General features: G+C 42.3%; 1 protein-coding gene across 7 annotated transcripts in view; it reads left to right on the plus strand.

The window, feature by feature from the left end:
* dip2bb (disco-interacting protein 2 homolog Bb) overlaps positions 1–24,044 on the plus strand; it is a 53,420-nt gene that overhangs the window by 23,569 nt on the left and 5,807 nt on the right. The window contains exons 5-39 of one of the 7 annotated variants that reach the window (XM_026168087.1): positions 27–353; positions 758–904; positions 1,081–1,098; positions 1,526–1,645; positions 10,293–10,490; positions 10,716–10,807; positions 11,125–11,235; positions 11,330–11,453; positions 12,748–12,857; positions 13,003–13,105; positions 13,268–13,332; positions 13,607–13,700; positions 13,781–13,900; positions 13,994–14,108; positions 14,358–14,497; positions 16,086–16,222; positions 16,348–16,428; positions 16,535–16,662; positions 16,919–17,033; positions 17,179–17,380; positions 18,240–18,352; positions 18,815–18,838; positions 19,322–19,402; positions 19,502–19,625; positions 19,712–19,833; positions 20,246–20,357; positions 21,513–21,622; positions 22,076–22,206; positions 22,296–22,464; positions 22,553–22,723; positions 22,822–22,883; positions 23,177–23,234; positions 23,345–23,419; positions 23,507–23,681; positions 23,916–24,039. In XM_026168087.1, coding sequence (XP_026023872.1) covers positions 27–353; positions 758–904; positions 1,081–1,098; positions 1,526–1,645; positions 10,293–10,490; positions 10,716–10,807; positions 11,125–11,235; positions 11,330–11,453; positions 12,748–12,857; positions 13,003–13,105; positions 13,268–13,332; positions 13,607–13,700; positions 13,781–13,900; positions 13,994–14,108; positions 14,358–14,497; positions 16,086–16,222; positions 16,348–16,428; positions 16,535–16,662; positions 16,919–17,033; positions 17,179–17,380; positions 18,240–18,352; positions 18,815–18,838; positions 19,322–19,402; positions 19,502–19,625; positions 19,712–19,833; positions 20,246–20,357; positions 21,513–21,622; positions 22,076–22,206; positions 22,296–22,464; positions 22,553–22,723; positions 22,822–22,883; positions 23,177–23,234; positions 23,345–23,419; positions 23,507–23,681; positions 23,916–24,039 — 4,198 coding nt within the window. Of the gene's footprint in view, positions 1–26; positions 354–757; positions 905–1,080; positions 1,099–1,525; positions 1,646–10,292; positions 10,491–10,715; positions 10,808–11,124; positions 11,236–11,329; positions 11,454–12,747; positions 12,858–13,002; positions 13,106–13,267; positions 13,333–13,606; positions 13,701–13,780; positions 14,109–14,357; positions 14,498–16,085; positions 16,223–16,347; positions 16,429–16,534; positions 16,663–16,918; positions 17,034–17,178; positions 17,381–18,239; positions 18,353–18,814; positions 18,839–19,321; positions 19,403–19,501; positions 19,626–19,711; positions 19,834–20,245; positions 20,358–21,512; positions 21,623–22,075; positions 22,207–22,295; positions 22,465–22,552; positions 22,724–22,821; positions 22,884–23,176; positions 23,235–23,344; positions 23,420–23,506; positions 23,682–23,915; positions 24,040–24,044 lie in introns of all 7 variants that reach the window. The other 6 variants (XM_026168084.1, XM_026168089.1, XM_026168088.1 and 3 more) reach the window with 6 other exon arrangements.

Raw genomic sequence — 24,044 nt, forward strand, 5'->3', positions numbered from 1 at the left:
TTTACATTTTGTTTTGTGGCACTAAGACTCCTCGTCTGGATCCGAAGATGAGACAGCCGTGCGCAGGCAGTCGTCAGTGGTTGCTCCCCAGCCTCAGGTCAACCCCAACCTGCAGAGCCCGGAGTCTTGGGTCAACCACATCGTCCAGGGCTCTTCCACCTCCTCCTCGGCCTCCTCCACCCTCTCACAGGAGGCCAAACCACAGCCTCAGAGCCAACCTCAGCCTCAGTACAAACCGCAGTACCAGCCTCTTTATAAGCCTCACCACCAACCACAGTACCAACCTCAGCACCAGCCCCACGAGCAGCCTCGCACTGCCGCGGTGACGGACATGCTGGCTCACAGTCGCATTGGTGAGACGTGCGCCTGTGTGGAGAATGTTCTGTGCAGACGTTGTGTATGTTAAAGCAAAGGACAGTAGACTTATTAATTATTTAACTGGTGGAAAAGCAGCAGGTAAAAAGTTTGGATCATCTGATTGGTCAATTTATGTAATGCTGCACAACTAGCTTTAATATAGCCTAATCCTGTAATGCAGAGTACATAAACCTACCAGCTATAGTTAGCTTGTGAGTAGTGTTTCACATACAAATAAACTGAGGGCTTTTCACTGCCATGTGTGAAGGTAATAATAGTCTTTTGTTTTTGCTAATGCATGAGTGTTTTATTTTTATTTTTTAAATTTAAAATTAAAATTATAGCTACAGTACATTCGTCCCATTAAAACACGTGGACATCTCACTGCTTTCCCTTACAGCCCACTCAGAGAATAGTGCACCTCCTCCAGATGTGACAGCTGTGGCCCCTCCGGCCAGAGGCCCACGCGTGGACCTGCCCTCCAACGCTGTCGTCCGAGGGATGAGCCGGGGACAGAGCCGCTCGAGCATGATGGAGACAGCGGATGGTAATGGAGAACAGTTCATTTTTAACATTTTGTGTCTCTTTGCAAGAATCTGATTTCTCTTTCTTCAAATAAGTGTTGACTTCCAGCTGTGACCTTTTTATTAATCAAGTTGTTTTTCTTCCCGATTTTTTTTTCTTTTTTTCCACTCTGTCAAATTATTTTTGACCGGCTAATAGGAAGAGGTAATATACAGAGTAAGGAAACTCCTTAATCTACAATGTCCATGGCGTTCTGTGTTTCTGACTCTCCCTGCTGTGTGTACTTAGTGATTTAACCAGGAAATGAAACAAAAGCAACGTCTACACGCACAAAAAGAATCCTCATGTGTGATCCCAAACCAAAAAAAAACCTTTATCCCGGCTCTCACTCCGTTCTCCTTGTGTTGACGCCACCCACCGCGCTGCTGCTTTTCAGTCCGGACATATGTTACGGTTGACTCAAAATGGTGTATCTGTGGTTAATTCAATTTTTTACTAAAAAGTTACGGCATGAAAAACAGCAGACTATGTGATGGTAAGACGCTTAAACAATGTTCTAATGTTCTGTCACTGTGTGTCGTGGGATGTGTGACTGTGTATTTATCCCTGCTGCTGCCCCTCTCCACCTTCACCCTGCCTGTAGGAGTTCCTGTAAGCAGCAGGGTCTCCACTAAGATTCAGCAGCTGCTGAACACCCTGAAGAGGCCTAAGAGGCCCCCGCTCAGTGACTTCTTCACCGATGACGCCGAGGAGATCGTAGAAGGTACGCTGCTGCACTGAATTAGCTGTAGCGGTAGACTGTTCGACTTGCACAAATTACACATAGAAAAATTGGAATTTGTGCCCCTCCTTACTCCAACGTTTTATAATAAGTTAAAATAGTCAGATGTAGTGCTCCAAAATGACATTTCTGATTATTTATGAACACTTACCTGTTTTACAAATGTATATTTAGCTTTCTCTAATAAGCCAAAGAGTTTAAAAGTTGTAACTAACTAGCATAGTTCCCATTTAGGGTGAGTGTGATGCAGGATATTTTAGGGGCTACATGCAAAGATGTTTCCTAAATGCCACACATGCAGGAAGTTGGTCTAAAAGAGGACAACTCTAAGGATGCACGCAGTGAAAGCATGTATGCCACTGTTTCTAAACACTGTAATCTGCCCAGAAATCAGAGCTAATGCTAACTGAGTCAACAGCTGCTGGTAAGGAGAAACCTAGTTTGTATTATTTTTATTAAACCACATATGCAATGACTGGTTTAGTCATTGCATATGTGGCAAGAACTGATTGTTTTATAAATGTCCCCAAATTTCTTTTGCAGGTTGAGAATTTGCTTGTAAAGGTGTGTGGCCAGGCTAGAATTTACTGATGTTCTCTGAACGTCTCACGTGCAGTGTTATTGAAAACTTCAAACTTAGTGGCTCCATGGTATAATGCATGCACTCACCTAGCAAGCGACAATCCCTGGTTTCTCTCCCTGGAGGAGACAAAAATCCCTTTGGGCTTGCGTCAGGAAGGCCATCTGGTGTAAAAACTGCCACATAAAATATCTATCTGCTACAGTGACCCCTTGTGAATAAGGAAAGTAGCTCACAGAAAACTTCAAAGTCAACACTGCACTCTGTCGGGTTCCCTGCAAACCAGATGAACAGACACATGCAGAGACATACAGAGATTCCTGGATTTTTTTTTTAGGGCGATTGCTTTTCTGACAGTTCAAAAATATTTTTCTAATCCTTTACTGATTATGTTGAGCTATTTATGAGGAAAAGGATGTTTGTACTTGGCTTTAAAGTTTGAAAATGTTAGTAAAAACACAAAATAAGGATAATTAACGAATCAAGTCTGCATCCCTAACAGGTAATATGTTGGTAATAAATTAAAAGATATAAAAATGAACCGTTTTTCACAACATGGTGACAGAAAAGTGCTTTGCATTTGTAAATCGTTTTAAATAAGTGTCTTTATATATGAGATTTTTTGGAATTCAAATTTGTGTGATGTAAAGCAAAACACTGATAAAAATCTATTTTAGAATAAGGAGATGGTGATAAATCTTTGGCATTTATATATATGTGTGTATACATATATATGTGTATACGTGTATACACATATGTGTGTGTATATGTATATATATATATATATATATATATATATATATATATATATATATATATATATGTGTGTGTGTGTGTGTGTATGTGTGTGTATATATATGTGTGTGTGTGTATGTGTATATATGTGTATGTGTGTGTGTGTATATATATATATATGTATATATATATATATGGAGAGAGAGAGAGTTTAAGAATAAACTTGCTTTATAGTTATAACAAGTTGCAGACTTCTTGTTTATTCTCTGCCCAACTCTGCTTGGATCAACTGATCGTTGTGTTTGTGGCATTTCAAACACACATTGCCAACAGGCAAGCTGCCCTCTGGTCAACAAACTATGCATTATCAGCACTCACTTTACAGAATGTTGTCCAATTCTTATCGCTCTTCCTTCTGACGATGCTGTCTGTGTTGAGCGCTCAGTGAATCTGCGTTCGACTACTCCGCCTAGGCTGCACTGTCGAGCGCAGATCCACTAAGCGTTCAACACAGACACCCTCATTCAGATCTGGCGTTTGGAATTATTTTGGTTTTTTGGTTTTCATGTAACGTATGACCCTGAAGGTAAGCGTGTCATGGACTAAAGTAAAACAGTATGTTGGATGTGCCATGCAATGCTCAATTACATGGGTGGGAACTAGTGCGTTAGCGCAGTTAGCTCGTTAAGGTGTTGGCCGTCTAGCCCCACGCAGGGGTAGCTCGTTAACGGAGATTTGCCGTGTTGTGGCGTTAACGTCATTTCAACGAGATTAACGCTGACAGCACTAGTGGGAACACAACGAATATGACTGCACATTTACCCCGACATCATCCTAGTGCAAAGACAAGTGGAAGCAGACAAAACCAACAAGCATGCATGCTACAAACTTTACCCGAGTCATTTAGACAGCCGTTAGCACATGATTCTCCTTATGGGGACCTGATATGTTTAATATTGTGGCGAGCTCAGACAAGGAGGAGACGGAGGTATCGTTTGGTCTTGCTTCCCGTGAGCTAGCCAGGGAGCACAGCCGTTTATTGACATCTGCAGAAGAACACTGCTGCTAGCTAACTGCTCAGCCCGGCAACCGCACAGCAACAACAACAACAACACACAGAGCGCCCTCTGACCCCGGAAGGACACACCGTGGCAGCGAGAAGGCGTCACCTGTCACTATGGCAACATAAACAAAACATAACTGTACAAACAGAACCCCGAACAGCCCTGACCCGCTACATAGCCCCCACCTAAGGGGTCAGTCGTCCCCGACGACCCCATTACCCCACACAAATGTCCAGGTGCCTTCTTTTGGCGCACCGGCCGGTCACGACCGGCGGGGGAAAAGTCACTCGAGTCAGAACATGGGGTGCCACCATCATCCCACTTCTGACACCAATGTGGCGAGCTCAGACAACGAGGAGACGGAGGTATCGTTTGGTCTTGCTTCCCGTGAGCTAGCCAGGGAGCACAGCCGTTTATTGACATCTGCAGAAGAACACTGCCGCTAGCTAACTGCTCAGCGCGGCAACCGCACAGCAACAACAACAACACACAGGGCGCCCTCTGACCCCGGAAATACACACCGTCGCAGCGAGAGGGCGTCACCCGTCACTATGGCAACATAAACAAAACATAACTGTACAAACAGAACCCCGAACAGCCCTGACCCGCTACAATATGCTGCTGAGAATATAGCCCAGAAGTAGCGTATAGTATAGCTTTTATTTTGGAAAGAGCCTTTTCTCTGTAATAAACTCTCTTTTCCAAAGATGAGTGACTCCTCAATCAGATACAGGTGTTACCGCGCCAGATCCGCGGCCCCGAACCGTAGTAAGGAAACCTCTGGCAGTTACTTGAAGGTTCCGTAACTGACTCGTAGCCGGCAACAGCTTACTATACAGGTCAACTCCGCTAGCAAAAAGATCGAAGGAGGCGTAGGAAACTGCTTCACCGAACTTTATTTCTTCTCTAAGGCACGAACACCGCGTACAGTGGGCTGAAACAGTTTACTCACAGCGAGCATCGCCGACACAACTCTGGCTGTCGAGGGAGTTATTATATTCCTTTTATTTATTTTCTTTCCGTCTCTTCTGTAGCTAACCGTTACTTTTTCCCCTTCTCCGCTCTCTCTCTTCACACACACACACACCAGGCAGTCCCGCTACACACATCCCGAATACATTTCCCATCAGGCTTCATCCTTAAAGGGCCATGCCTGTAAGTTAACACAGGGCTTGCAAAATCGCTAGCCCGACGTCCCGGGGCTAGCGATTTTTCCAGTCGGGCTACCAAAATCTATCTCTGCCCTGCCCGTCGGGCTATCATAGGAAGGAAAAATATATGTCAATGCTTTTGCATTCTTTCGTTAATGTAGCTGGGTAACTATGTCATTGGCATCGGTGAGCCACTGTCAATATGTGACATATTGAAATCGTGTTTGAATTTGCTCTTGTTTTTTGCTTTCACTTTGCAAATGTCCAGGTGCCTTCTTTTGGCGCACCAAAGTCACTCGGGTCAGAACATGGGGTGCCACCAGCATCCCACTTCTGACACCAATGTGGCGAGCTCAGACAACGAGGAGACGGAGGTGTTGTTTGGTCTTGCTTCCCGTGAGCTAGCCAGGGAGCACAGCCGTTTATTGACATCTGCAGAAGAACACTGCCGCTAGCTAACTGCTCAGCGCCGGTGTTGTGCCAAAAAGTGATTGTCTGCCAAAAACTGATTTCCGGTATTTGCCAAAAACTGATTGCTCGTATTTAAACTGCTATAAGTAACTTGTTGGGCTATAATAGGTGAAACATATGTCAAATGCATCCCTCATGGATGACATAAAGTCATCTTGAGCCACAAACAACATTCGTGTAACAAGGTAGAAGCCGCAATCAGTTTTTGGCAGTGACTTTTATATAACCTTTATTTATCCAGTTAAAAAAAAATCTCATTAACATTAAAAATGTCTTTTGTAAGAGTAAGTTGGCCAAGAGGACAGCAGAAATGGCAGCAAATATTACAATATTTCTGTAAAAATATTTTAAGTGGGGATAAAGGACCGGATTGGTTATAATGTAAGTACAATAGCAGAGAGTTGTAAAGATACTTGAAAAACAGATATTGTTTTAATTCTCTATATAACCCCTTTGTAAACCCTGTTCACCGAAGTCTATTTACGAACATACGTAAAGATATTACACATAAAAAATACACAGAAACATTGGAAATCAGTTTTTGGCAGACAATCACTTTTTGGCACAACACCGGCAACCGCACAGCAACAACAACAACACACAGGGCGCCCTCTGACCCCGGAAGGACACACCGTTGCAGCGAGAGGGCGTCACCCGTCACTATGGCAACATAAACAAAACATAACTGTACAAACAGAACCCCGAACAGCCCTGACCCGCTACATAGCCCCCACCTAAGGGGTCAGTCGTCCCCGACGACCCCATTACCCCACACAAATGTCCAGGTGCCTTCTTTTGGCGCACCGGCCGGTCACGACCGGCGGGGGAAAAGTCACTCGAGTCAGAACATGGGGTGCCACCATCATCCCACTTCTGACACCAATGTGGCGAGCTCAGACAACGAGGAGACGGAGGTATCGTTTGGTCTTGCTTCCCGTGAGCTAGCCAGGGAGCACAGCCGTTTATTGACATCTGCAGAAGAACACTGCCGCTAGCTAACTGCTCAGCGCGGCAACCGCACAGCAACAACAACAACACACAGGGCGCCCTCTGACCCCGGAAATACACACCGTCGCAGCGAGAGGGCGTCACCTGTCACTATGGCAACATAAACAAAACATAACTGTACAAACAGAACCCCGAACAGCCCTGACCCGCTACAATATGCTGCTGAGAATATAGCCCAGAAGTAGCGTATAGTATAGCTTTTATTTTGGAAAGAGCCTTTTCTCTGTAATAAACTCTCTTTTCCAAAGATGAGTGATTCCTCAATCAGATACAGGTGTTACCGCGCCAGATCCGCGGCCCCGAACCGTAGTAAGGAAACCTCTGGCAGTTACTTGAAGGTTCCGTAACTGACTCGTAGCCGGCAACAGCTTACTATACAGGTCAACTCCGCTAGCAAAAAGATCGAAGGAGGCGTAGGAAACTGCTTCACCGAACTTTATTTCTTCTCTAAGGCACGAACACCGCGTACAGTGGGCTGAAACAGTTTACTCACAGCGAGCATCGCCGACACAACTCTGGCTGTCGAGGGAGTTATTATATTCCTTTTATTTATTTTATTTCCGTCTCTTCTGTAGCTAACCGTTACTTTTTCCCCTTCTCCGCTCTCTCTCTTCACACACACACACACACACCAGGCAGTCCCGCTACACACATCCCGAATACATTTCCCATCAGGCTTCATCCTTAAAGGGCCATGCCTGTAAGTTAACACAGGGCTTGCAAAATCGCTAGCCCGACGTCCCGGGGCTAGCGATTTTTCCAGTCGGGCTACCAAAATCTATCTCTGCCCTGCCCGTCGGGCTATCATAGGAAGGAAAAATATATGTCAATGCTTTTGCATTCTTTCGTTAATGTAGCTGGGTAACTATGTCATTGGCATCGGTGAGCCACTGTCAATATGTGACATATTGAAATCGTGTTTGAATTTGCTCTTGTTTTTTGCTTTCACTTTGCAAATGTCCAGGTGCCTTCTTTTGGCGCACCAAAGTCACTCGGGTCAGAACATGGGGTGCCACCATCATCCCACTTCTGACACCAATGTGGCGAGCTCAGACAACGAGGAGACGGAGGTGTCGTTTGGTCTTGCTTCCCGTGAGCTAGCCAGGGAGCACAGCCGTTTATTGACATCTGCAGAAGAACACTGCCGCTAGCTAACTGCTCAGCGCCGGCAACCGCACAGCAACAACAACAACACACAGGGCGCCCTCTGACCCCGGAAGGACACACCGTTGCAGCGAGAGGGCGTCACCCGTCACTATGGCAACATAAACAAAACATAACTGTACAAACAGAACCCCGAACAGCCCTGACCCACTAAAATATGCTGCTGAGAATATAGCCCAGAAGAAGCGTATAGTATAGCTTTTATTTTGGAAAGAGCCATTTCTCTGTAATAAACTCTCTTTTCCAAAGATGAGTGATTCCTCAATCAGATACAGGGCTTGCAAAATCGCTAGCCCGACGTCCTGGAGCTAGCGATTTTTCCAGTCGGGCTACCAAAATCTATCTCTGCCCTGCCCGTCGGGCTATTGTAGGAAGGAAAAATATATGTCAATGCTTTTGCATTCTTTCGGAAATGTAGCTGGGTAATTATGTCATTGGCATCGGTGAGCCACTGTCAATATGTGACATATTGAAATCGCGTTTGAATTTGCCTTGTTTTTTGCTTTCACTTTGCAATCGCATGAACTGTGTATAGAGAGCGACAGTACTGATTGGTGAGTGATGATAATTTGGGCACCAATTCCTCTGACATCGTCTTATCAATTGTTAGCTTACTATGCAAACATGACAAGTGAAATCTCCCACAGCAAGCTTAAACATATGAGAGGTGGATCGCGCAGAGAATCGCTGACCATTGTGTGTGTGTGTGTGTAAAAGCAGCAGGATACATATTTTAGTTCTGCTGAGCCAAATAAGACAGGTCAGGGTGAAGAAGTGACAGCCAAAGAAAAGCTTACCACAAAACGTAAAAGTTATGACAAATCAGACTATAAGGCAAAAAGAAAGTGCAGCTTTCTGGTTTCATGGACAAAAGAATTTCTGTGGCTGCAATATGATGAGCTAAATAACCAGGACTGCACATAAGTGGTCCGCAGGTGCGCATTCGCTGTCAAAAAAACAAAAAAAAAAAAAAACGCGCACAAGATATGAAGTTGCAACGCGTGTTTGCATACATAAGATTTTCTGGACGAGGACAGACATTTGTTTAAAACTCTTAAAGATGTCGAAGAAGCTCCTTTAAGCAATTACTTTGGTGTTCCTCCACCTCCAAAGAAATGTCAGAAGGAGTCCGAACCACAAAAGAAGCGCGTATTCTCGGAAAAGTGGTTGCAGGAGGTGAGCTGGCTTCAAACAAATGATGAACGCACAGAGATGTGGTGCGGAATGTGCCGTGAAAATCCCACTCTAGCGGACTAAAACAGTGCTTTTATATGGACGCAAACGCGCGTTGCAACTTCTTATCTGGTGCGCGTCTTTTATTTTGACAGCGAATGCGCACATGCGGACCACTTATGTGCACCCGTGTAAATAACATAATGTTCTGCCGGGTGTGTTGTTAGTTTTCTCTCGATTTCTGAGTCGACAAGCGCCTTTGTTACTGGGACCAGTCATTTTAAGAAAGGCCCCCATTAGAAATGCAAGAAATGCATTATTGCTCAGTCTGCAATATCTTTCCCAGAACAAACACCAATTGCAAATAACATACTAAAAATAAACCTGAAAAATCTGTTTAGAACAGCGTACTATGTTGCAAAGAGTGAACTACCACTGGCAAAATTTAGCAGTCTTTGCAAACTTCAAAAAGCAAATGGCCTAGATCTTGGTTCCACTTGTCTCTTACCCGTGACTTCAGCGGAAATTTCAAATTCAGGATCTGACACAGACTGATTCATGTCCTACACAGTTCTTACAAGTTCATAGAAATTTCTGTTCAATTAGAACCAAGTATTTGAGTTGATGATTGTAATTTTTATACAATGTTGTAATTTGTTTTTCAACAATTTTTTGATTAACGTTTTGTTTCCTTTACAATATTATACTTTAATGTATAATATTGTAAAGGAAACAAAACATCAATCAAAAAATTGCTCTCTTTTTTATTCGGGCTACTTACATTTATTTTGGGCTACCAAAAACTGAAGAGTCCCTGCCCGAAGGGCTACCAGGGAATTTGAAATTTTGAGAGCCCTGAGATATATTTATTTTTTTAATTACTTTTGTTTCAGCAACATTAAATTTAAAAACTGTACTTTTGAGTTAAAATATATATTTATAATTTTAATAAATGACAAATTAAAAAGGCATGAACGATTTTTTTGTATCGAAAAAATATCGAACCGTGACACCAAAGTATCGAACCGAACCGAGAATTTTGTGTATCGTTGCACCCCTAATAAATAAATACATATATATATATATATATATATATATATATATTAGTAAATTTAAAAAAAAACGAAAAAAAAAAAACCAGGTAACATGAGAGCTCAGGAAACAAAGGGGGAAACCATGTAGGAGGAAACTGATACCCCGCATGGACCGGTTTTACCTCCGTGATATCTCATCTCATTAGTCTGTAATATACTCAAAAGTGTCCTGTTGTCTCTCTTTCACAGTGCCCCAACCGGACCCCAACACACCCAAGCCAGAGGGCCGTCAGATCATCCCAGTGAAAGGGGAGCCTTTGGGAGTGGTCAGTAACTGGCCTCCAGCCCTGCAGGCAGCGCTGGCTCGCTGGGGAGCCACTCAGGGGAAGAGCCCTGCCCTTACTGCTCTCGACATCACAGGCAAACCACTCTATACACTGACTTATGGTGAGACACAAGATTCAAAGAGAGAAGTATAACGTCATCAAGTCAGTAAAATGATGTCATTTAATGTCATAAACGCTTATTGTGACGACTGAAAGATAACATTATATATGTTTATTATTTTAAAACCTAGTAATAGTAAAAAAAATGTGCAAACTCTTTGACATTATATTTCTCTAAAGGTGCTAACCCCCCCCGCCCCCTCAAAATCTACCATCTGTCTGTTAGGGAAGCTGTGGAGTCGCAGTGTGAAGCTGGCGTACACCCTCCTGAACAAACTGGGCACTAAAAACGAGCAAATCCTCAAACCAGGAGACCGAGTAAGAGCTCACACTCAGAAAACACACACTTATTTACAGCAAATGATTATTTTTAACTTGTGTATTTGCAATGAACATTGACTGTATCACAATTTATTGCTGCTGCCTCTGTGGGAGGCAGGATTTTTTTTGTTGTTGTTGAAAATAACATCAAAAAAGACTGTTTTTAGTTTTTCACACACTGCTTCTATGCTGCTTTTATGTCTATTATGTCCTGTTACGTAAAACGACTGATATGGAAGAGGGTTTACTTTATTAAAATGACCACTGGCCCCAGAAAGTGCTTGTTTTAACGTCCAACTAAACTTTCTTGGTAGGTGGCGCTGGTGTACCCCAACAGTGACCCCGGGATGTTCTGGGTGGCATTTTATGGATGCCTCCTTGCTGAAGTTATACCTGTACCTATTGAGGTACCGCTGTCTCGCAAGGTATAAAAACCGTCACAGGAAACTTTCATTTTATGTTTTTATTATGTTCAAAAATCTGAGTGCTTTCTTGTTGTCCTGTTTGTGACGTGTTTAGGATGCAGGTATCAGCCAGGTGGGTTTTCTGCTCGGTAGCTGTGGCGTTGGTCTGGCTCTGACTAGTGAGATCTGCCTGAAAGGCCTACCCAAGACCCCCACGGGCGAAATACTACAATTTAAAGGTCAGCAAGCAAGTTCTGTCCTGAATGTCCTGAATACCTGTTTTGTTTTAAAAAAAGCAACCTTTGTCTAATTCAACACTAATGTCAAAAACATTGGGATGCTTTGTTTTGCAAATTTCAAAAACTCTTATTCACAGTAGAACCTGGAAAACAGACCAAATGTTTTAAATGAGAAAAAGTAACATTTCATAGCGACACGTATCAAAACAGTTAGAACAGGTCTGTGCGTACTGCTGTGTGGCATCCAGTCCATAAACATCTGGAAACTGAGGAACCAGCTGCTGGACCTTTTGGAAGGAAATGTTGTCTGCTCAACAGTCCTGGGTCTTCTTTGTCCTGTTTTTGGTTTCATGATGAGCCAAATATTCTCATTTGGTGAACGGTGTGAACTGCAGGCAGGCAGGCCAGTTCAGTACCTCGCCTCTTCTACTATGAAGCTGTTGTAATAGATGCAGTATGTTGTTTAGCATTGTCTCCAGGCCTTCCATGAAGGAGGTGTTTGTCTTAATGGGAGCATATACCTTTCTGCATTGTTGGCACCTTTAAACTTGTGAAAGATACCGTTTCCAAAAAGGCACCAATGCAGCTCTATTCCATCAGAGATGCAGGCTTTTGAACTGAGCATGGAAAACAAGCCAGATAGTCCCTCTTCACTTTAGTCCACATGATGCAGCATCCATGTTTTCCAAAGACAATACACAATTTTCATTCATCTGACCACAGAATAGTTTTACACTTTGCCTCAGTCCATTTTAAAAGCACTTTGGTCCAGGGAAGACAGCACTTTTTTCTTGATCATGTTCACTTACGGCTGCTTCTTTGCACGATAAAGCTTCAAACTGCATTTGTCGATCGCACAGCGAACTGTGTTCACAGACTGTGATTTCTGGAAGTGTCCCTGAGTCCATTCACACTCATGTTACTGACCCAGTTAGTTCAGTTCAGCATAACTTTCTTTTCCATCCTTTTGTTTCTTCCATCTCAACTTTTTCAGACATGTTACAAAATCCATCCAAATATAAAATGATCTAATATTTGTATGCCTGAGTTTAAACATTTGACATGTTTTCTGTGTTATGTGTGAGTTTATATGATTTGCAAATCATTGCATTTTTTTTTTTTTACACATTACTCAGCATCCCATTTTTTAGGGAGAATTGGGGTTTTAATTCAGATCAATTTTGGTGGCTTTTAGAAAACCTGTGAGGTTTTGTTGTTGTTGTTTTTTGTTTTTAAAGAAATTAAATATTTCTCGAAATTGTTGTGTGATGCATATCTTCCCTGTCTCTGTTAGGCTGGCCTCGAATGAAGTGGGTGATAACAGATTCAAAGTACTTGACGAAACCATCCAAAGACTGGCAGCCGCACATTCCCACTGCTAACACTGACCCTGCATACATAGAGGTAACACAGCTGTGCTTATTATTATTTTTACTTTTGTTGCTTCATTCTTAGAGCCTATTCCATCCTGTCAAAGTACCAAAAATATTTTAAAGCATCATTTTAGTCAGGTGTGTTGTGGCTCATCTGTTGCTTCATCTCTTTGTAGTATAAAGCAAATAAGGAGGGCACAGTGGTGGGCGTGGCTGTGTCTAAAGTGGCCATGTTAACCCACTGCCAATCACTGACTCAGGCCTGCAACTACTGTGAGGGTGAGTAGAAGGATAGTGTTTGCATCATCCATTACACAAAGCTTTATTTCGGTTCAGCTCCATATTATTTATATAACAGCAAATCACAACTTGAGTCATGTCTCAGTTTAGATTGTTTAGACATAGCCAACCTCACTTATGTGTTTGTGTCTCTGTTTTAAGGGGAAACTTTGGTGAATGTCTTGGACTTCAAAAAGGACATGGGCTTATGGCATGGAGTTCTCACAGTGAGTGTCATTAGCTGTAGATTTCTAGGTTAGGTTAGGTTGCATATACAGCTAGGTGCATGTACAACGTCTTAATTTGTGTGCACATTATATCTGAACTATAAATTCGCTAGTAAATGTAAAATGTTAAATTACTAATGAAAGATTTCTTGCACAAAATCATCACAAAATGGGTTTCTCACTGTTTGTGTTGTTTGTCAAGTTGGAAGGAAAAAAATCCCTTCCAGTTTTTTTTTTATTTGCAACCTCCAGTAATCAGGTTGTTTGATTGCAGGCTGTAATGAACAGGATACACACGATCAGCGTTCCCTATGCAGTGATGAAAGCCTGTCCTCTCTCCTGGGTGCAGAGGGTCCACATCCATAAAGGTAAATTATCTTTTACTCTGAGACGAAGTGTATTAAAAAATAATTTTATAATACTCCATGTAACTCCTGCTGTTGTGCAGCTCGTGTAGCTCTGGTGAAGTGCCGAGATCTGCACTGGGCCATGATGGCTCATCGGGAGCAGAGAGACATCAGCCTGGCTTCATTACGAATGCTCATTGTTGCTGATGGTGCTAATCCCTGTGAGTATGTCCCGAGCCATCGCTGCTTTGTAAAACTGGGTCTTTTCCAACAAGCCAAATTAGATGTCACACTTTTAAAATTGTACTTTCCAGGGTCAGTGTCTTCCTGCGATGCCTTCCTGAACAAGTTCCAGTCTCATGGGCTGAAGCCTGAGGTGATTTGCCCCTGTGCCACATCTCCAGAGGCCATGACGGTAGCTATACGAAGGTAACTCACTGACCTATATTCACTGCTCTTATTGGATGTTGTTAAAAATTACAGAAAACTTAAAGACAAAACCAGAAGATTAAAACCAAATTCTTTCTATTCTTTCATGTCTCACACAAGCCACCTTCACAGCTTGTATTTCAGTCCAACTAGACAGAAATTTATATGTGATGTTGTTCATAAGAGGGTAGGCAGATGGCTAACAGATGGAAACATCCATGTTTGATTGTGAACTGTCTACTCGTGTAGATCCGGAGTGCCTGGTGCGCCTCTTCCTGCCCGTGCCATCCTTTCCATGGGTGGCTTGAGCCACGGTGTCATCAGGGTGAACACGGAAGACAAGAACTCCGCTCTGACTGTACAAGATGTGGGGCACGTCATGCCTGGAGGTGAGGGTAGAAGAAAAGCTGCATGATAAACGGCTTTTTGTTTGCATTTGTTTTTTTGATTGTAATTAATTTGCTAAAAAAGAGACCATTACGACCTACACTTAAAAAAAAAACAAAAAACAGTTTTCTATACATATTAGGAGATTACAATATTGACTAACTATAACCACGTGGTTATAGTGTAAAAATGTAATAGGCCTAGTTGCCGCCAGCTCTGAAATCTTTCTGTTTGACCTTTTGCACGTCTCCAAGAAAATGGAGGCAAACAAGCTTGTTCAAAAATATAATCATAAAATTATAATCATATGAGAAAATTAGAAATTCAAATAATTATCTTCTTCTTTTCAACATCCAGATAAAATGTTCCAGTTTTTTGGCAGATGTTTATTTCTAAGACTTCATGACATAAACAGTTGGGTTTTTGAACACTAAAACAGCATTTATTATTTTGGCTATATACCAACACTTGTTCATGTTACAGTTTGTAATGAATATGCAGACTTTAAGCTTTCACTTAGGAGGTCAAACTAAAATATTGTACCAACAACTGCCATTTTTATATATATATAGTGCCCTGTTTATCTGGGCTCATGTGTAATTGAACAATCTATACGAAAAATTGACTCGGCCTATTCATTAATATTTCCTCATAAATGAATGAGGTCAAAGGTTTGGAAGTGATTCCAAGTGTGGCATTTCATTTTTAAAAGCTTAATCTGTGAACCCACAACATGCACTAAAGAAGCTCTCAGTGGAGGTCAATATCCACCAGAGAACTAGCAGGGACATTAGCACGTTGGCACAATAATGAGGGGGGTAAAAGGATGCACTGTTGTACTTGAACCTGGACTAATTTGGTCAGTGATCATGGGATCTTTTCCATCATAAAGAGAAAAAAAAACATTTATCAAACCTCTAGGAGACAGACATGTCATAATCCAAGCCTGTAATAAGCCCCTCATAAGCCTCAGCAGTAGAAAACAAAGATTAGACATTGGAGGCAGTCTGATGCATAAGTGTGCATCTGTGGTTAAGCAGACAAATTTGTACTTTAAGCTAAAATGAAACCCAGGAGTTTCTGAAGGTAAAGAAAGGCAAGACTGAAGGCATAAAGAACCACAAAATATAAAAAAACATTTGCAGGCCTGGAAACAAGGAATCCCAAAGGAGGAAACTCATTCTTTGGTGTTATCTGTTTGCTTCCTGACATCGTGCAGCCATTTCCTGCAAAGGATCCTCAGCAAAGTCTTTAAAATGAATATTTTGATGTAACTGTGTTAATTTGTTCATTTATATTTATGACACTCAGATAGGGGACTGAATATAAAAATTGTTAATTGTTAAAACAAGTAATACACTCTTTTATTAAATTTAAGCTGAAAGCCTACACTTTCCCACATTCTGTCAATCCAGTCAATCTTTTTAAACTGCAAAAATAACAGAAAGGATGTAAATCTGAATACATGTACGCAACAAAGAATGAAAGTGGGACTTTTTTTTAGTCATACGTCTAAGATAAAATTATCAAGGGAATCATTTTAAATTAGGAAGTCCGTGTTTTCTTAACTTTGCCTTTTTGTCCCTCCAGCTCTGATGTGTATCGTTAAGCCAGATGGACCGCCTCAGTTGTGTAAAACAGATGAAATTGGAGAGATAATTATCAACTCCCGTGCAGGAGGCAACATGTACTATGGCCTGCCTGGACTCACCAAAAACACCTTTGAGGTGCGAAAGCAGAATAACCAACACTCAAACTGCACATGCTGCCACCATCGTTAGTAAGGGACGCAGTTAAAGCTGATTCTGTTTTTGTGTGTTTTGCTGTTCTTTCTTTGCGTCGTCGTGCCCAGGTGATACCGGTTAACGCTAACGGAGTTCCCATTGGAGAGATTCCATTTGTGCGATCTGGACTCCTGGGGTTTGTTGGCCCAGTAAGTAGGACTCTTTCATTAGAGCACTTCTGTGGCAACCTGAAACCATTCGTCTCTCTCACTAACCGTATAACAACCCTGCTGTTGCATCACTTGCTCTGTACAGGGCAGTCTCATCTTCGTGGTGGGGAAGATCGAAGGCCTGCTGATGGTGAGCGGGCGGAGACACAACGCCGACGACTTGGTGGCCACAGCTCTTGCAGTTGAGCCGGTCAAGACTGTGTACCGTGGCAGGTGAGGCAAAACTCTTCTTCATGGATTAAAGAAAATAATCTTAGAGCTCTTTGGTGGGTCAAGTGCAAATCTTATTTATAACTACTGACATCTAGTGGTATAGAGGAAACACAGCAGGCCCCACACTGACAACTGAAGGGATTATTGAAAGATAAAGTATTTCTACTTTCTGTATGCTTTAAACTGCTCATTTGTGTTTGATTTCCACGTCTTCTGGCTAATCTTCAGTGAGTTTGTGTATCCTCGTGTGTGTCAGGATCGCTGTGTTTTCAGTCACGGTGTTCTATGATGAGAGGGTTGTAATTGTGGCAGAGCAGAGGCCCGATGCCAGCGAGGAGGACAGCTTCCAGTGGATGAGCCGGGTGCTTCAGGTAAATTCAGCCACAGCGTTCGAATGGAAGCCTCCATTCAGTGTGTCTACAATATAATCTTCAGTCTTTGGAGTTATCGAAAAATCATTCGACATATAGAACATTACCCAGCAAAGCTAATCTCAGTGCTTGGTTTCATCTGTAGGCTATTGATAGCATCCACCAAGTGGGGCTCTACTGCTTGGCTCTGGTCCCGGCGAACACCTTACCAAAAACGCCGCTGGGTGGCATCCACATTTCTGACACAAAGCAGTTTTTCTTAGAGGGCAATCTCCACCCCTGCAATATCCTAATGTGTCCCCATACCTGTGTCACCAACCTGCCCAAGCCCCGCCAGAAGCAGCCAGGTAGGTCTGTCTGACACAAACTTCTGTTCAACATGACTGAAAATGATCCCCATCAATTTCTTACAAGATTATGCCAAACGAAGCCTCGGTGAGGAGGTTCATAATTTAAACGTATTTAGCATAAATTATTAAATGGAGTCCAGCACAGAGACTGTTTATAGATGTAGTTTGTAGGAAACCTATGGGTCTGCTGTGCAGTCATAAGGATATAGATGCAGTAATCTGCAAATGTCTTAAGTCACCCCTCATTTCTAGGTGTTTTGCTAGGAAACTGCGAAATAAGAGCAGGAACTTATTGAAATGTGCAAACATGCATGGCATCTAAATAAACAGTGATTGTACTATTCTAACAATTCAGTATTTGGTTTGACAACCTTCAGTCTTAAACAGAGTCTGAACTCTCTTAGACAAGCTTTCCTATCATTTTTGGGGCAGGGCTAGCTCAGTAGGTAAAGTGGTGGCCCCATTATCGGAAGGTCGGGGGTTCGAATCCACTGAACAGCTACACTGAGGTACCCCTGAGCAAGGTACCGTCCCTACACACTGTTCCCCGGTGCCCAATGGCTGCCCACTGCTTCACTTAGTGAATGGGTCAAATGCAGAGAGGAATTTTCCCACAGGGATCAATAAAGTATACATTATTTTTATTATTATTATTATTTTTTAAGTAGTTTTCAGGAATAGTTCTCCGGGCTTCTTGAAGGACATTCAAAGCTCTTCTCTCGATGCTGCCTTTTGTTTGTTTCTGTGTCAAGATGATCTCACACAGCTTTGATAATTTTGAGGTCTGGCCTCCCTGTCTTGTTTTTGCCTCCTACTTTATTTCACTTTATCTCTTTCGGACTGTTTTGTCTTGTAGTTGGTGTCGGTCCTGCATCTGTCATGGTGGGAAACCTGGTGGCAGGAAAGAGGATTGCCCAGGCTGCAGGGAGAGACCTCGGTCTGATTGAAGATCAGGATCTGGTCCGAAAGGTACTAGAACTATGAGCACCGAACTCCGAATCTGATAACCCAAGCTTCGATCAAACTGCCGGCAGAAATGGCCATAAAATGTTCATCTTCTCATCCTCTTTGGCACTGGTTGAAATGCTCTGGTGTCTACTGCACATTAATTGGAATCTGCAATAAATGAAAATGTGAATGGATGAATGTATGCAAGAACTATATCAGAATTTTGCACTGATTCTTGCAGTGTGACCGTACCCTTTTTAACCTAACTCCTGTTTTTCACAAGAGCTAAATGCAAGTCTTTCAGAAGCTGCAGGCACCCTGTGCATGTAATTAACAGCATTGCTCAGCAAAGTGTGTTAAAATAGGAAACACTGAAACATTTCAGCTGCCACTGTAACAATGGCTCTACCTCAGCCAGAGCTCAGTTTTATAGAAAAATCTGGACTCTTCTTTCTCTCTTCTCTCGTCACTCTCTGGATGTAGCTCTGTATGTGGCCCACCGTAATGGTAAGAATCACGACCCTCTCTGGCATGTTCCCCACCCTCGTTTATTCTGGTCATGCTCGAATCTGTATTGTATTGTGGTTTTAGTTTGTGTGCTTTCGTTCAGTTCTGACGTAAGCAAGAATTTGCATGGGTTTTTAACTTTTTGGTATTTCAGAAAATAAGCACCTTCCATGAATGTCACCCTTTATTTTTATTGCTGATGTACCTTTCACATCCTAAGTTAGGGTTCATTACTATAAGAGCTATATTGGCTTAGTGTGCTATTAATTCTTGTTCAGATCATTTATACCAGACAGCTCTCAGACAGCACACTCAGTGTAAGCATCGCTTTGTTTATTTTCAATTTAGACCCTAATAAATTCTTTTTTTCAACACCACCCTTCCTGTATTTACCCCCAGTGGCTGGGTTTGTAATATTTTATACACTTAAACAAAAAAACCCTCAGTTTACAGTGTGTAATTATGTTTCTTATTTAATAACAGCATCAGTATTTGACAGAGGCGCTACAGTGGAGGGCACAGACAGACCCAGACCACGTTCTCTACATTCTTCTTAACGCCAAGGTACCAAACTGATCTGTCCATACACTGCAAAATGCCGTACATCATCTATGTGATTGACAAAAACAATACATAGTAACCTTACTGTCACCTGTCCTTCAGGGTGTGACAGTGGGGACAGCGACCTGTGTCCAGCTTCATAAGCGAGCTGAGAAGATAGCTGCAGCGCTCACTGAGAAAGGCAGCATCAACACAGGAGAGAATGTAGTGCTGCTCTATCCTCCTGGTGGGTTCTACCTCCGGCTCCACGTCTAAGCGTTCCTTCCGTCATCATTGTTATGAAATGATTTTCCTCTGTTTGTTTTCCCTCAGGGATCGATTTGATTGCTGCTTTTTACGGCTGTCTCTATGCTGGATGTGTTCCTGTAAACGTCAGGCCTCCGCACCCTCAGAACCTGGCAGCCACGCTGCCTACTGTCCGCATGATCATTGACGTAAGTGCATGTGGTTACATGCATTTATGCCTGTCCTTTCATTTAATCCTAAGCAGGATCTCATTCGTGTAGATATTAGGACTAAAAAAAACACATCCATACACTGGATTACTTCTACTTATGCTTTCACCAAAAATAACTCTGCAACTACTTGGCGCCTCTCTGCGCTTCATTAGATTTTAACAGATCTTTATGGCATCCAGTTTCCTGAAATAATTTCCATTTACAAGCTACATTGATTCCGAGAGCAAATTATGCTCATGAAGTGGGTCCAGTTACAGTGTCCATCGTAGTTTCCACTTTTTAACTGTAATCGACCCGCTGATGGAATGTGCTGCTCACAATTTTACAACAAAAATGATTCTGACTGTTGTGTTGTTCACGCTCCCATTCAAATGTGTTTTGTTACCAGGTCAGTAAAGCTGCGTGCATCCTTACGACACAAAACCTCATGAGGACTCTGCGCTCCAAAGAGGCAGCTGCCTCTGTTAATGTTAAAACCTGGCCAACAATCATTGACACAGGTAGTAAATACTCTTAGTATGTTAATCAAGCCTGAACATATCTGAGTACTGCATGATGCTCTGGTTACAAGCCATGGGCTAAATCAGGCCCCCCCTTGTGGTGCCAGTTGGTATGATTGAGACGTTCCAGCTATTTTTAATGTTTTATAAACACCGTCAAGTATTTGCAACTCAGATGTAAGTATGCAGTTAGTATTCAGTTATTAATCCTTGTATCAAAGAATTATGAATAATAAGTCAGTAATGTGAAAGTCAGGCATTCTAAAGAAAGATGATTCGCTGTCCTCACAGTTCATTCATTTTGGTAAATATTCTGGTAAATATAAAAGTTTGTTTATTATAAACTATCGTATTTATCAGAAGGTTGATCAAAATTAATCAAAAATTAAAGGTTAATGACTCTTTGTTTTTATTAGTAGCTTCATAGTATGGTGGTTTACACATTTGCCTAACAAGGAAAAGATCCATTACTTGGTCTCCGGAGGTTACACAAATCCTTTTTGGGGTTGTGTCCACTGTAAAGGCATCCGATGCAAAAGCAAACGTGTGTAGCTGCCCACTGCAGTGCCCCATTGTGACTGAGGGAGCTGCTTTTATAACAGTTTGCTGTCATTTTGCTATGCTATAGTTTTCAATGGTCCATCAACGTGATTTTTAAATAAATCAGCCGTGAAAGCTGTAAATAAGCAAACACGCCGAAAAGAAAATGAGAAAATAAAACACTTTTTTTCCCCTGTTCAGTTTTAACATATGACAAAACTTTAAATCCTGCAGTTTCTTGTTATTTACATACACACTCCAAATTAAGTACACGTTGTTCACAGCGCTTGACTTTCTCATGTGTCAGATTCAAAGCAGGAACATGGTTCATTAGTTGTGGGTCGCAGTCGAGGCAGCGTAGATGAAGTTGGCGTCGGTTATTGTGGACTGTTTGAATCTGCAACACTGAGACACTAAAACAGGAAGCTGGACATTTCACTGCTTTCTACAATTGTTATCCAAGTTGCTCAGTGGGTAGATTTGTGAATAGACACCTGTTTGGTGAACTTTGAGTTAGTTGTTGCTTGCTGGATCCTATTCTATATCATTGCTCAATATTATCTTAAGTTTACTTTGTGCACAGCACTGTAAAACCCGCATTATTGGTGTTTGCAGATGACCTTCCTCGCCGCCGGCCTCCACAGATCTATAAGCCGCCCACAGCAGAGATGATAGCTTATCTGGATTTCAGCGTGTCCACAACAGGCATGCTCACTGGAGTCAAGGTGAGACACGTGACTTTTTATATGACTCCTCTACTGACTGGGGCTTTTACAGGATGGATTTTGCCACATGAAAAAGACTGTAAAAACACTGAGTTCTGTCACGGCGCTATTTTAAACCAAATATTGGCATCAATTCTGTGGTCGTTTTTTAATTTCGTGTTGGCTGTATCTTAAACTTGTTAATGACTGTCTGGTACACTGTCTCATACATTACAGCAGTAGTAGAGTAGTATTAAAACACCAGCAGGAATCAGCAGGGTGTCGTTTTTCTTGTTGTAATCCAGTACAGTCACAGATGCACATACCTGGAGCATGTCTTCATTTTTAAAAAGTGAAAGCGTGTAAGGAACAGTTTCTGGTTATATATGAGTGGCAGATATCTATGGAAGACTTTACTTTGTTTTATAAAACATACACAAAATTAATTCTTTATCTTTTCTCTTCTTTTGTCAGATCTCTCATGCAGCAGTCAGCGCACTTTGCCGCTCTATAAAGCTTCAGTGTGAGCTGTACTCCTCTCGCCAAATAGCCATCTGTCTGGATCCTTATTGTGGTCTGGGCTTCGTCTTGTGGTGCCTCGCCAGGTACGGTAAAACGTCAGCTACAATATTTCATGGTTATTTACAAAGGTATCACTTTCCCCACTTTTTCACCTACATGTTTTGTCTCACAGTGTCTACTCAGGTCACCAGTCAATCCTGATTCCTCCGTTCGAGCTGGAGACCAGCTTGTCTCTGTGGCTAAGCACGCTCAGTCAGTACCGTATCAGAGACACCTTCTGCTCCTACTCTGTCATGGAGCTCTGCACTAAGGGATTGGGTACTCAGACAGATTTACTCAAGGTTAGGACTCGACATGCAGGAAGAGAAACAATACAGCTATTTTTAAAATAAAACATCATGGGTTTGATCATTTGCATGTTTGTTTAAGGCCCGTGGTGTGAACCTGTCGTGTGTGCGGAGCTGTGTGGTGATAGCAGAGGAACGCCCTCGTCTTGCCCTCACACACTCCTTCTCCAAACTGTTTAAGGATGTCGGGCTGTCGTCCAGAGCTGTCAGCACTGCTTTTGGTTCCAGAGTTAACCTGGCCATCTGCCTGCAGGTACACCAACCAGCAGGACGTCGCTGTTGATCATAGATCAAATGAGAAAGAAGTGGGACCTCTTTAAACCTGTTCTTTTATATATGTGTGTGTTTCAGGGCACCACTGGTCCTGATCCCTGTACGGTGTATGTGGACATGAAGTCCCTGCGCCATGACAGGTGAGAACAGTCAAGTTAGTTAAAGTAAACTTGCTAGTATTTAGTAAAAGCTTACTTTACACTTTTTTTCTAGCTAAATGGGATTTATTGGACGCGATCAATATAAAAAATAATATCACGTCTGGGGGGGTTTTCTGAAAAAACAATAAAAACAATAACACAGTGAGGTTCTGGCTAAAACCTCACTGGCATCAGAAACTTCTCTGTGCAGGAAAATCCCTGACATGGTCCAATTCGCAAAGATTAATTAGAACTTTGAATATTTATAAATGCGCTGCCTGTGTTTTTGGCAGAGTGAGGCTGGTGGAGAGAGGAGCACCTCAGAGTCTTCCTCTAATGGAGTCTGGCAAGGTGAAACTCATTATGCGCTGTCCTGTGTGGGGTTTTTTCTCAATTTTTGAGAGGTTTAATGAAAAGCATGTGAGTTGTATTTAGTGTCTTTGTTTCTCTGTCATTTTTAGATACTGCCAGGTGTTCGGGTGATCATAGTGAATCCAGAGACCCGAGGCCCACTTGGCGATTCTCATCTAGGAGAGGTTAACCACAGCACACACGCATATCGAGACCACACCTGAAGCTAGAGAAGATTTTCTCTGAAAGTTACAGATGTTTCTTTCTCTTAGATCTGGGTAAACAGCCCTCACAGTGCCAGTGGCTACTACACCATATACGGAGAGGAAAGTCTTCAGGCTGATCACTTCAACACCAAGCTCAGCTTCGGAGACCCGCACACTTTATGGGCCAGAACTGGATACCTGGGTTTTGTGAAGAGGACCGAGCTACTGGATGCAAGCGGGGGTAAATAGACCACAACTGAGCTAAAACCTGGACTCAGAAATATTGATGGAATAGTGCTGATAAGTTTAATGTAACAAGGTTTGCAGATTTAAACCTGATAAAGCATAAACTTAAACAAACTTTATGAAACTAAAGTAACCTCGATCCTACAGTAACCAATTACAAATTTTGCTGTAATGTGACTGAATTTGTTTGGGGGGGTGTTGCTTATATTGTTTGCATTTCTGTGCTCAGATCGGCATGATGCTCTGTTTGTGGTGGGCTCACTGGATGAGACATTGGAGCTACGAGGCTTGCGCTACCATCCTATTGACATTGAAACGTCAGTGTCACGGGCTCACCGAAGTATTGCTGAGAGGTGCG

This window comes from Astatotilapia calliptera, chromosome 5 (genome assembly GCF_900246225.1).
Source record: "Astatotilapia calliptera chromosome 5, fAstCal1.2, whole genome shotgun sequence".
In the NCBI taxonomy this organism is placed as follows: Eukaryota; Metazoa; Chordata; class Actinopteri; order Cichliformes; family Cichlidae; genus Astatotilapia; species Astatotilapia calliptera.